We start from the raw sequence: 12339 nt of genomic DNA, 5'->3' as shown, positions 1-12339 counted from the left end.
TAATATACTGTATTGACAGGAAAAAAAAAACTCTATGGTTGAATCATCGCATATGCATGATGCAGTCCATTTTCAAGAGGAACTGCTCTGTGATCCATCACACATTCCCAATTTCAAGGCCCAGGCCCATAGTCGTCCATTTCGATCCATAGATGAAAAAGTGAAAATTCGATTAAATCTCCCTAAAACCCTCTAATCTTCTACTTTTCCTATTCTTCTCAGTTCTCGGACAACCAGAGCAGAGAATGATCTTGCGCCAAATCCTCCGTTCCTATCATTCCGAAACGCTCCTTAAACTCGAAAACCATCCGCTGAACCCTTTTGCATCACCGCATTTGATCTCCCCCAGACCCTTTTCACTTTCGTCTTATTTCAAACCCCTAGAAGACGCAGAACCAATTAGCTCTGAGAATGCTGTTGGAGAAAATAAGAAATCAAGAAAAGCTTTGAATGTTTACTTCAAAGAAGCTGTTGGACTCTTAAAAAAGACCCCAGAAGATATTGGAACTGAAAGTGAAGGTGAAAATGGAGAGCTCAAGAAGAGATTGAAGAAATTGGAGGAGGAATTGAGGGGCTTGAAGCAGAAAAAGAAGGATGAGAAGGAGAATTTGAAGAATAAGGAGCACAAGAAGAAAGAGGGGGTGCATAAGAATGAAGGGTTGTCAAACTACGAGGAAAAATCTGGGGGTTCATCTTTATCATCGTTGTTCGCTAATAAGTTTGGGAGGGATGATGGAAAAAAGATGAAGGATTTGAAAGAATTGAGAATGGAGGATCCGGAGGTTTATAAGGAGCTTTCTCCTGACATGGAAATGTTTGTGACGCATTTATACAATAATGGGTACTTTAAGGATTCGAATTTCTTGCCTAGGAATAGGCTTGATATTAGTTGTTTCGAGAATAGTTATGCTCGAGATTTTATCAAGTTTGCAGCTGAGCAGTTTGGCATGGATAATCAGGAGATTGCAAAGTAAGGATTTTTATTCTTGTCACAAGGCAGAAAGATAATTGGATCGTTTCTTGGCATCCTAGATTGTCTGTGAATTCCTTGCATTTGTATACTCAAGCACTAATACACACACACAGAGATAGATTAAGTGGTTGATTTTAGATATCAGATGTGATCTTTTGAATTCTTCGATCTGATTATGAGAATAATAGGATGAGTTTTCCAGTAATATGCTTTGTCCAGTATACTTAGATTATAATTTGCGACAGTGAGTTACTTGTAGTCATGTTAATGCAATTGTAGGAGTGGTATTTTTCGCATGGACTAATGAATGTTCTGCTTTCTTTAGGTTATTTATTTGAATGTATTAACTATTAAGAGGGAAATAGAAAAAAGATACTAACTTTTTATCTCACACTTAGGATTAGCTATACAACGCTTAAGAATTGATATCCAATGGAACCTTGCCTTCTTCAAGCCTGTGGACAAGAAGGTTGCCTATTTCATTTCTTGACATCTTCCTCTTCCCTCGGTTCCAATTTTTTATGCCTGAACTGTAATGAGGGCGTGGAAATACTGCCCTGTTCTTTTTTTCTTTTCTTTTTTTGTGAACAACAAATGTTTTGATGAAATTCTGTTGCTAGGTTACCAGCTTGTGTCCCTTCATTTTTTGGGCTTTTGCCTACTACTGCCCTGCCATTAATCCTATCTGTCCTGTTTGCAACTAATCTTTGAGAAAGCAAAAAGAGAAAAATGTAAATAGAAGTGAGTTAGCAAGCAAACAAGGGGATGGACATCAGGCTTTTTATTTTCAAATCAAGTAGAGTGGTTAGGGACATTGTTGCAAGAACATTGAGGGTGCATTGAAATTCATTGCAAATTCAATTATGTGCTACATGTGAAGATCACACAATTTAATGGCCATTTGTGCTCAAGTCTGCAGTTATGCTTGACTATTTTCATTTTAACAAGTCATTGCATTCAAAAACAGAATAAAATCATCAAGTCAGGCGACGTGGTGACTGAGGGGGAGAAATTTTTTGTGACCTTGACGTGAAGCAACAAGTAACCTTTTTAAGTTGTGCTCAATATTTGTAGTATTACAGAGTGGAGTAGATTGCTAAATCACCGGTGCAATTCTCTGTATGTTGCATATTCCCCTGAATAGCAGATTTGGAGTGAAACAGTCTACCATTGCTTGGTCTTTCTAATAAGTTCTTGTTCTAGCTTGTTCTGAATTATATCGACACAGTTGAGTTATGATACAAGTTTTATACCTCACAGAGATTAGTGAAGCATTTTCAACGTATTGAGTTTCCTAGCTTGCATCTTCTCCATCTTAATCTTGTGAATTGGTTTCTCAGATGGATGTCAGGCAGCGACTTGAAAAAGCTGGCCCTTTTCGGTTGCCCTTCTCCTGGTAAGAAGATTGTCTTTTCCGCTAAAAGATTGCGCAGATTCTTCAAAATTCAGGAAAACACTGTGAGTCGATCTTCTTTTGTACTTTGTTTTGTAAACCATTTAAATTTTATGAAGGCATATTCCTCTTCTTTCTTGTTTCTACCTCACTGTTTGGCTTCTCAAGTATCATGTGCTTGTCTCAGGTTTGTGACAAATGCGTGTTAAAACAATCATGCAAGTTTGTTAATCAGAGTATTTGGAGAAGCAATGACAACAATCTAGATATGGCGGTTGTAATGAGGATCATTACCTCGTATGCTTTGGAGTCAGGTCCTCCACAATTGGTGGTGCCTGATGAAATAAAAGCTACTGTCAGGCGATTGCTGAAGGAGGCTGTAAACCTTAGTCAAACTGTTGTGTCTTAGAGGCCTTTTTTCCAGAACCCATATCTGCACAAGCCTTTCAAGCAGCTCTGATAATTGTATAGGATACTAAACTAATCTCACAGACCTTGTTGCACCAGGAAGCATATCTGGTCATGTACAAGCATGCCTTCAGAGCAACTAAAGTGCCAAGTTCATGGATTTATTAGAGTGTATGCTGAAACCTTGAACTAATTTTATGTTCTAATCAAATTTCTCGACTATAGAAGGTTTTTGACTCGTTACCATTCGCCACCTCTTTTCCGAACTTTTCAAGAAAAGGGTAAAAATGATTTGAGGAGCGCACTTCAGTAGTGGCAATGGACCCTACGACGTTGGTTTATTATGTCCTGTCCCCTTGACCACTTCCTTGCAATTGGGAACTCGAGCATTTTTTTACAGGTAATATGATTGACCAGGGTTTATATACAAAGAACAGCCTAAATGGTCTTATTGAGTTTTAAAGGGGCGACTCTGGAGACCAAAAGAATATTGAGTTGGTGACAAGTTCAACTTATGATCCAAATCCAAGGTTAGTGCGATAAGCGTAAGTGGGTTATTTCGGTGGAAGAACAGCAACAGGTGCAACCTGCATGATTATTATCAAATGCTGCCATGATTATTGTTGTTGTTATGATTAGGATTGGAGGCAATTGGCAGTGCCTTGTGGGTGTCGGGCATATCAGTCTATAACCTGAGCCCAGTTCGCCCTTTTTGGTCCGGGTCCCTCACTCTGTGATGCTCTGGTACGAAAATGGCCTCTCAATGAGACTACCTAGCAAGCAGTACAGTCGTGTTGTGTAATTCTTCTATTTTATAATGAGTTAATCTTAACGTCTAGCCAACCAACACTAATAATATACCGCGCGTTAGTGTATATAAAAATTAATTTTTTTTAATAATAGAATTCACATGCTTTTCACAAAATTTTTACACTGCTTCTAATGTTAGGTAAAAGATATGGGAAGCCTCTAAACTATTGCCGTTGTACACTTTAAGAACTTTTAGTAATTTTAGGCAAAAATTTGATCGGATTTAAAGGGCATTTTTGTTCATTCAAATTAAACCTTCGGGACCAGCATCAGAAACCCTCAAAAGAGGTAACCCTTCACTTTTTTCTTTTTCACAGGATTTGTTCAAAAGGCAATCGAAAATAAAATTTAGATGAGGGATCAAAAGTAAACAACGACAATAATTTAGGGGTTCCCAGGTTTTTTACTCTCTAATGTTTCACTTGTGATTTCCTCATTTTCACTGGTCAGAACGACCTGAACCTTTCCCCAATTCAGCTTTTACCTCAAAAAAAACAAAAGCAACTAATTTGATAGTATTTGGAGTTTCTTCTCAAATCCTCTTTTGACCATTTCACCTCTTCTTATTATTCAATCCCACCCGTTAAAACAAGTCAACATAAAGCATTATATTTTTGTCTTTCCTATCTGGGCTGTATGTATGATAATTTAGCGCAAATTATAATCAAATTGCAGATACTCGCAAATAATCACATATTCTCTTGTCCAATGATCTACTGAATAGTATGGTTCAATTGGAGCAGTCTAAAACCGCAGACAGAGTTCATTATACTATCATTGCCTAATACGAAACTGTTAAGCTGTTACATGGGGTGGGTGATGATAGGTGAAATCAATCAGCTCGACATGGTATTGGTAGCTTTGTCCGGAATTATTACGACACTTGGTCCTCCTCTCTCATTTCATTTCAGCAATTTAGAAAAGTAATGGGCCTTTTATCCACAAACGAAAAAAAAAAAAACTGAGGCCATGAGTGATGGGCCATTGCCCCATGCGGGAGTCACGTGAATTTGCAGAACCGCATGCCGTCCTAGGAAGCGGTCGGCGCAACCCCCTTGCCTCCGCTGTCCGGTGTCCTTTTCAGGCCATGTATGACACACATCTTGGTGAGTTGGTGTAGAACGACAATTGGAAATAATTATTTGACAGAGAAATGATATGAATATGTTGAATATTCGAATTAGAGTTTGTTTGGATAGTTAATTATTTGTATAGATTTATTTATTTGTATTATAATTATATTTTTTTAATTATCTTTTTATCTTATCTTATATATTACATAAAAAAAATGAGATAGTAGTAGTATTTTTTCAAAAAAGATCCCAAATAATCTATTATCTAAACACACTCATCTTTTCAATTACTACACGGTTAAGTACTGCAAAATGTAAGTGATGATTCAAATTTAACCTTAATATCAGGAGTATTACCCCAATTATTTGAAACTAGTAGGAAGACAAGATTCTAATAAGTGTTAATTTCAAGTTTATTGGCTTGCTTTTCATTTCAAAATCAAAATTTAAATGCACACATACCGTCTCTTTTGTTTTTGTTTTTTTTTTAGTTTTTCACCTCAAAAGAAAACGTAAAAGTAGGTGCTAAAAATAAATTGAGTGTACAAAATAAAGAACTTTTTTACACTCAGAAAGTTAAATAATGGTATTTAGATTTTAGAATGATATATAAACGTGGATAAGATTTAAATCTAATGGTCCAGGTTGAAGTCCCGGTAATCTTTGAATTCAGTTTAATTATTCCTTTGAATAAATATGTTCATCGAGAAAAAACGTCAGTAGCAGTAGGATATACCTTTGGAATAAACATATTATTTAGATATAGATATTGATTTGAATGATTCAATTCAATGACACTGGAAACTGTTTATTAAAATTAAAATTGATGCAATCTTTAATATAACCGAAGCAAAAAATATATATATTTTTTGTTAATTTTATAGTAAAAAAAAAAAGGGGGAGATTTTTTAACAAGACTAATAAGATAATAATCGAGGCTTGAGGTACCATTTATTTTGCACCTCCGCCGCGTAGTTATCAAACCCTATGCCGGAGGCTATTGCCTACTTCACTCTCACCATCTCTGCTAAAGATCCAGTGGAGCAGAGAAATTGATTGTCTTTGCAAACACGTGCGCCGACCTTTGCCACGTGACACTTTTTTTTTTTTTTTTCCTTGTTTTATGTACTAATCTACAAGTAGGAGTATTTATTTTCTCCGTGGAGAGAGAGACAGAACGGTTACGAGAAAAGCCACAGCATGGTGCCAAGTGGGGATCTTACGTCACCTGAAGTCAGCGAGTCACGCCTCCCGCAGGCCGCAAGTGGTCCCGTTCATCCACTTACCCATGTCGACGTCTGCCTAATTGTTGCTTTCATGTTTATTTTGGATTGGGGACAACAACAAAAAATAAAATCTAAACTCAGAAAAGGAGAAGTTCATCGGATGCCTCCTAAAATGCCATTTTTGATGGTAGATAAATTATTGCTCCTTTTTTGACTTCATCATACTCCATATAGTGCCTAGTCTCCACATTCTTCATTCTACCATCCAAGCGCTATTAAAGTTTCTCTCTCTCTCATTTTTTTCCCTACTTTACACAAACTACTAATTTGCATATGCATAATGAGGATAAGATCCTACAAACACAAGCATGCATCATGAGAACAAGTATCAATATTGAATATGTATGCTTGGATAGTAGATTATTTAGGATAATTTTAAAAAATAAAATATTGTAACAAATTGAATATGTTTGGATAGCAAATTATTTGGAATAATTTTAAAAAGTAAAATAATGTAGCATTTTTCTTTTATGTGATGTATATGAGATAAAAAATAATTAAAAAATATATTTATCACGCACGCATATAATAAATTTGTACAAATAATCTATTATTCAAACAAACTCTAGTAACTGTTACGTTGGATTTTATCTCATCGATCGTTTATTTTATTGAATTTGAATTTTATTTCACAGGCTGGTTATTTTCCCAAACCCAACAGTAACTCTCATCTTTTTAACTTATCCTATTGTTGTAATTTACGGGACATTATTATTATATGAATAGACTGTGGATAATGGATGTAAAGTTCTTTAATGCATTATACTTGATGGTAAAAGAGCAAGTAAACACAATAGTGTCAATTGAAGAATTCAAATTGACCTGGACCACACCTTCACTGATATGTTTCATTTCAACGAAGAAATCAGAATTAAATTAATAACTCTGAATTTCAGATGTTTACCTCAAAAGCCAGCAACTCTTGAGCCCACCCAGGAAACTAATAATCTAACCCTTAACCCCCTTAAAGAATCGATGTGGGATTTGGTGTGAAAAGGGCAGGGAGGGCCTTTGCTACCAAAGGTGTCCTAACCCCCAATACTCTCGGAACTAATAACCTTCACTGATATGTTGCTGCTCAAAATTTGGCAAGATTTGATCTTACAGCAGCACAATTGCTATAGGTTGTTATACACTGTTTTCATGACTGTTATATGTGTCGTCTAGAAAAAAAAAAATACAAACATTTAACTTATGTAAGTTTACAAGACCAGACCTATTTAAATAACTTTCCATGTAATTTTATGCTTAGAAACACGCTAATCTCCTATATATACTTTTCAAAGCAGTAACTGGAGGTTGAACAATTAAAGGTCATCTACATGTGTACATGTGAAGCTTTGGTACGTGAAGTTGTAAACTTTATAAGGTTCTCCAAACACCCTTTAGCGTGCAATCTTACTATACAATCAATTAATAATGTTTAACCAACAAGTAAGTACCCCTAATTGTATAGTCCCAGATGATTTCAAACAAATAGTTTTAACTTTTGAGAGTGTTTGGATACCCAAATTATCTCAAATAATAATATTTCGCTTGCATCATAAATACATTTCCCAACTTACTTTTTTATATTCCCAATCACCTTTTTATCTCACATACATCACATCACAAAAAATATTACAGTAATTATTTCAAATAATACACTATCAAAGTAATTAAATGTCCGTTGTTCAATTGTTTTAACTTTTTTGCTTCACAAGATTAGATTGAAAGACTATATATATAAAATAAATACAAAGTAAAACCAATTTGTTCCTAAGAAAAAAAAAATTTTTGTTTTGCTCCAAACGTGGTCAATGAGAATCAAAGACTCACTGTGGTCAGAATTAGCCGCTGAAAAAGAGAAAAGAACACGAACTGAAAATGTGTGTTTCATTTCAAAGCATACCCCATTGGCATTATCAATAGACAATAGTCAAAAAAAAAAATCAAAGCACATGGATTGATTCATTCCATTCATTAGTCTCTTTTACACTTTTCAGCTTCCACATTTCGTCCGTCTTCCCATGATGGGAGGGCAGTAAAAGGGCACTTTCGCCAATCTATCCCCCTTTCAATCAAACACTCCGCCATTTCTTCCTCAGTCCACGAGTCCAACCAAATAGACTCATCATCACCTCCTAAGCGTAGCATAGCATAGCATAATAGTAGTAGTATTTTACTACTACTACTTCTAGGCTAATAGCATATGCATAAAGCTCTGCCACCTTCGCAGCCTGCTCCTCCTCCTTCCCACCTTCATTCCCGCTGTACTACACAGTTTACTTCATCCTCTTCGACCTTCCTCTCATCCCTTTTCATCCCACCTCGGATCACCAATCACGATCATCTATAAAGTGAGAAGTTCACTTTGTTGATAGTAGTGATTTTTTTTGTTTTCATTTTTATTTGGGATTTTTGGGCTCTTTTTTTTTTTTCAGTGGCAGTGGTGGTTTGGGGTGGGGAAGATGACGTCGGGGACGAGGCTGCCGACGTGGAAGGAGAGGGAGAACAACAAGAGGAGGGAGAGGAGGAGGAGAGCTATCGCGGCCAATATATTCGCCGGCTTGAGAATGTACGGGAACTACAAACTCCCAAAGCATTGCGACAATAATGAGGTCCTCAAAGCCCTCTGCAATGAGGCCGGCTGGACTGTCGAGCCCGACGGCACCACTTACCGGAAAGTACGCACCCTCCCCCCCTTATCCACGTTCAACTTCCCAGTTCATGTTAATTTCTTTTTCCATTTTTTTTCTTATTTTCGGTGATAATTGAGGAACAAGAAATTCTAGAATTGTATCAAGCAGATGAGCTTCCTGATCTCCCATTTCTTTTTTTCCTCTTTTTCTTTCCTGGTCTACGAGTGCTAATGGCCAGCTGTCTACCACCACACCTCCAACTGCCCTGGCGGCAGGCGCATTTTAGCGGGTTTGTTTTTGGGCCGTTAGAACGGCTTTTCCTTTCTCTGCCGCGTCATCACTCCTTTTTTAGCACATATGGCGTAAGCGCACGCTCTCCTTTGTTACTGCAAAGAATTGTTCTGTTATGCTAACGCACGCCGGTGGCAATTGGTTTACTTACTGCCACTGTAAAAAAAAAAAAAGTAGTATTACTGATAAAGATTAGTGTGGAGATCATCTGAGTTCTGACCCATCAGGTGTTTGCTAATGTTGGATGATTAGTAGTATCACTTTTTACTTTTGTTTCTTTGTTTTTACTGTCTGGTAGAATTAGATTCTCGTATTCGTCCTTTTTTCTGCTGTTTCCTCCTCCCTAGTCTACGTTGCCTTAGATCCTGTCTGCACTGTAAGAACTGGGCGCCACAGCTGCTTAGCAGACAGACATTACACCAGCTCTGTTGCTTTTGTTTGTTGTTGACCAGTAAGTTTCAAAGATTCCCAACATGGTTTTTTCTTTTTAGAAAATCCATATTCTTTCTGAGCTCAAAAATCCAAATCTTTAACTCTTTATTTTAGTAACTTTTGTTAAACTAAATCTCTTATCTTTGTTTTATCAGTTAGCAAGTGCTAGTTTATAGAGTGTAGCATTGGGATCTTGGAAAACAAATGTCCCTTTAGTTTTGCTAAAATTTAGCCTGGGGATTCCCATGTAGCTGTGGGCCTCTCAGGGGTCACAAGGAGGTCTGGTAATAATGTGCTTTTGAGGCTCTCTCTCATCTCATCTCATTCTCTTTTAACCTTTGGCGGATTTGGTTCAAACATCTTTTTCTGGTGGTAGTGTACTAGTCTTTACTTTCTTCACTTGCGACAGAAGCCCTTTTCCAGTAGTTGCTAAAAGTAGTATTAAATTGGGCTTCTTGCTTTAGATCTCGTGCTGTTCTCGTGAAGGACTCGAAGTTGCTAGTACGATACTTGCTTTCGAGGACAGTTGCATTATTTTCGGTTCTTACTGTTTTTGTGGGAATTGTACTGATTCTTTTCACAATTGTAATATGGCACAAGTACAATAACTAGGATTCAGAAACAGTGAAGATGGTAGTCGTACGTAATATTAGGTTACACATAAATACAAAAAATGAACGAGTTCTAGAATCCTTTCCTATTGGTTTCTCCACAAGGCCTTTTTGGGGGGTTGGTGGGAAGGTTGGTTGGAATGTGAGACACTGTTTAATAAATTTGTATGTATGCTTTGAAATCTGAGGACCTGCTAGCATTGCAATTGGCTATCTCTTACTAATAATTCAGCTGAACTGATCATTCTAGTCTGAATGGGCAGTCAAAAGGGTTAAAGAAATTTGTTGTGATTGAAGTTAATAAGAGAAAGATTGGTGCAATTTCACAATGAAGTTTACTTGCATTTGAGACAAAAAGTCAAAAAACCGCTTGTTCTTGATCTTGATACACTTGCAAATAGGGTAAACACTTGGTGCAGAAAATAGGGTAGAATATGTTTACCAGCTCTCCATATGCAGCTGCAGGAAATATATACCTTTGGTAAAGGCTTTCCTTGACATATTTCACTTTAGCTAAGGACAGTTATTGTGCTGTGATAGACCATACGAGTTGGATCAGCTGGGTGGTAATACCTGTTTTATTAATGCTTGGATATCATAAATCTTGCCGAGTGAACAAAGAAAGTGGAAGACGGTGTCTTGAAGAGAGTTTGAAAATGCATCAGTCGCTTCATATTGAACTGTGTTCTAAAAGAAAAATATCGAAAATAGGGTATCAAAGAAGTGCAATGCTTATCGTACAGGAGAGACTAGGGGAGTTCAATACGATGCATGTGGCATAATATCAATTATGTTCCTATAATGCTGGATAAAATGTCAGCTGCTCATTGTGTCTACAGTATAGTGGCAAAGAGATCAAGATTAAGTAGTATGTCATTTTGTTCTGTTACTATGATATGATGAAGGGAAAAACAGTAATGTCGAGAGATACTAACAGGACGCCAAAAGCTTTCTCCTATGTTTTGTAGGTTAGATGAATAAAAATATGGGTGATTGAATTTAATTCTTTATTTGAAATCCTTTTGCACTCACATAGCCTTCCAGTGACCATTTTTCTAATTTACAGGGATGCAGGCCGGTGGACAGAATGGATATCATGGGTGGATCAACATCAGCAAGCCCGTGTTCATCTTATCACCCAAGCCCTGGAACGTCATACAACCCAAGCCCTGCTTCTTCTTCCTTCCCAAGTCCAGCTTCTTCCCCATATGCTGCAAATATCAATGGTGATGGAAATTCCCTCATCCCATGGCTTAAGAACCTCTCGTCTTCCTCCTCCTCGACATCCTCCACCAAATTCCAACTCCTTTGCCATGGTGGGTCCATAAGTGCACCTGTTACCCCTCCCCTGAGCTCCCCTACTGCCCGGACTCCTCGATTGAAGACGGACTGGGATGATTCCTCTGCTCGTGCTAGCTGGGGCTCTCACAGCTCCTTCCTTCCGTTATCTACACCTCCCAGTCCTGGACGTCAGGCCCCTCCTGATTCAGAATGGTTTGCTGGAATGCAAATTCCACAAGGCGGACCAACTTCACCTACATTCAGCCTTGTCTCCGCCAATCCATTTGCCTTCAAATTCGAGTCGCTAAGACACACTGGCTCTCACATGTGCACTCCAGGGCAAAGTGGGACCTGCTCGCCCGCCATACCTGCAGGCTCTGATGTTCCCATGGCTGAAGTAATTTCCGATGAGTTTGCATTTAGAAGCATTAAAGGTGGTCTGGTGAAGCCATGGGAAGGAGAGAGGATCCATGAAGATTGTGGCTCAGATGATCTTGAGCTTACCCTTGGGAGCTCAAAAACCAGGTTTGTTGGCATGAATGTATAGCAAACAGATGTTGAAAACAGGTCTTCGTTTTGCTCATTTCTTGATTTATGCAGATGAATGTATGCATCAGGAGGGCGAATAAAAGGGCAGTCCTTTAATGCATCCTGAAGGTCAGAAAAGGATCGGAGTCGAGGTTTTTAGGGGAGCTAGTTTGCAGTCATCCTGGGTTCTCTCGTCAAAAGCCTACAACATGATTGTTGAGCTGTGAAGTGACTTTGCATCGCTGGTAAGCTTGAAAGCAAGCCCTCAAGGAGAAAGGGTTGGTGGCTTTTTCTTTCTTGTCTGCAATTGGAAGCTTTGAATGTCAAATTATCTTATGAATTTTTATATATTCCAATGGTTCAAGCTAGTCGGGCTTCTTCTGTACTGTGTTTCTTCAGTGACTTATTCACTCAATTTCAAGATTGCGACATTTTGGTGTCCAAAGGCTGGATGATGATGATGATGATGATGTTGAGTATATCTTTAGAAGCTAAACACTAACTTAAAAAAAAAAAAAAAAAAATTAGGAAGCCAATCAGCAAAGCGGATTCGGGTCGTGTTCGGTTAAAAATTGATATTTTCTCCAAAAATTATTTGACTGTATCATAAACTTTTTATTATTATTTTTATT

At 37.7% G+C, this 12339-nt stretch overlaps 2 protein-coding genes and 1 long non-coding RNA gene across 4 annotated transcripts; 2 read left to right on the top strand and 1 right to left on the bottom strand.

The window, feature by feature from the left end:
• The first annotated feature begins 179 nt into the window (after positions 1–179).
• LOC113690010 (uncharacterized) lies at positions 180–3017 on the top strand. 2 transcript variants are annotated; one of them, XM_027207836.2, is made up of 3 exons: positions 180–970; positions 2314–2431; positions 2554–3017. In XM_027207836.2, exons 1-3 carry the CDS (start codon positions 246–248, stop codon positions 2773–2775), a joined length of 1065 nt encoding a protein of 354 aa, XP_027063637.1. In that variant the 5' UTR covers positions 180–245; the 3' UTR covers positions 2776–3017. The 2 variants fall into 2 exon arrangements, with proteins under 2 accessions (XP_027063637.1, XP_071907326.1); XM_072051225.1 differs by having other exon boundaries at positions 2314–2369; positions 2554–2668.
• On the bottom strand, positions 2004–2798 carry LOC140007828 (uncharacterized). Its single transcript, XR_011815286.1, has 2 exons — positions 2661–2798; positions 2004–2409 (listed from the first exon to the last, which is right to left on the bottom strand). It is a non-coding gene; the product is annotated as an uncharacterized lncRNA (long non-coding RNA).
• Positions 3018–7911: 4894 nt separating the features above from the next.
• LOC113688856 (BES1/BZR1 homolog protein 4) lies at positions 7912–12152 on the top strand. The gene is made up of 3 exons (XM_027206664.2): positions 7912–8609; positions 10965–11704; positions 11780–12152. The coding sequence occupies exons 1-3, from the start codon at positions 8394–8396 to the stop codon at positions 11781–11783; spliced, it is 960 nt and encodes a 319-aa protein (XP_027062465.1). The 5' UTR covers positions 7912–8393; the 3' UTR covers positions 11784–12152.
• Positions 12153–12339: the final 187 nt, after the last annotated feature.

The sequence above is a fragment of the Coffea arabica genome, chromosome 5c, assembly GCF_036785885.1.
Source record: "Coffea arabica cultivar ET-39 chromosome 5c, Coffea Arabica ET-39 HiFi, whole genome shotgun sequence".
NCBI classification, from domain to species: Eukaryota; Viridiplantae; Streptophyta; class Magnoliopsida; order Gentianales; family Rubiaceae; genus Coffea; species Coffea arabica.
Note: the sequence above shows the minus strand (reverse complement) of the source record. Positions and strands in the feature narration are given on the sequence as shown.

Excerpts from the sequence above, each read along its gene's own strand:
- LOC113690010 (XM_027207836.2), top strand. The coding sequence starts at position 246 with ATGATCTTGCGCCAAATCCTCCGTTCCTATCATTCCGAAACGCTCCTT. Across the intron at positions 971-2,313 it reads GATAATCAGGAGATTGCAAA|ATGGATGTCAGGCAGCGACT; the intron begins GTAAGGATTTTT and ends TTGGTTTCTCAG. Across the intron at positions 2,432-2,553 it reads TCAAAATTCAGGAAAACACT|GTTTGTGACAAATGCGTGTT; the intron begins GTGAGTCGATCT and ends TGCTTGTCTCAG.
- LOC113688856 (XM_027206664.2), top strand. The coding sequence starts at position 8,394 with ATGACGTCGGGGACGAGGCTGCCGACGTGGAAGGAGAGGGAGAACAAC. Across the intron at positions 8,610-10,964 it reads ACGGCACCACTTACCGGAAA|GGATGCAGGCCGGTGGACAG; the intron begins GTACGCACCCTC and ends TCTAATTTACAG.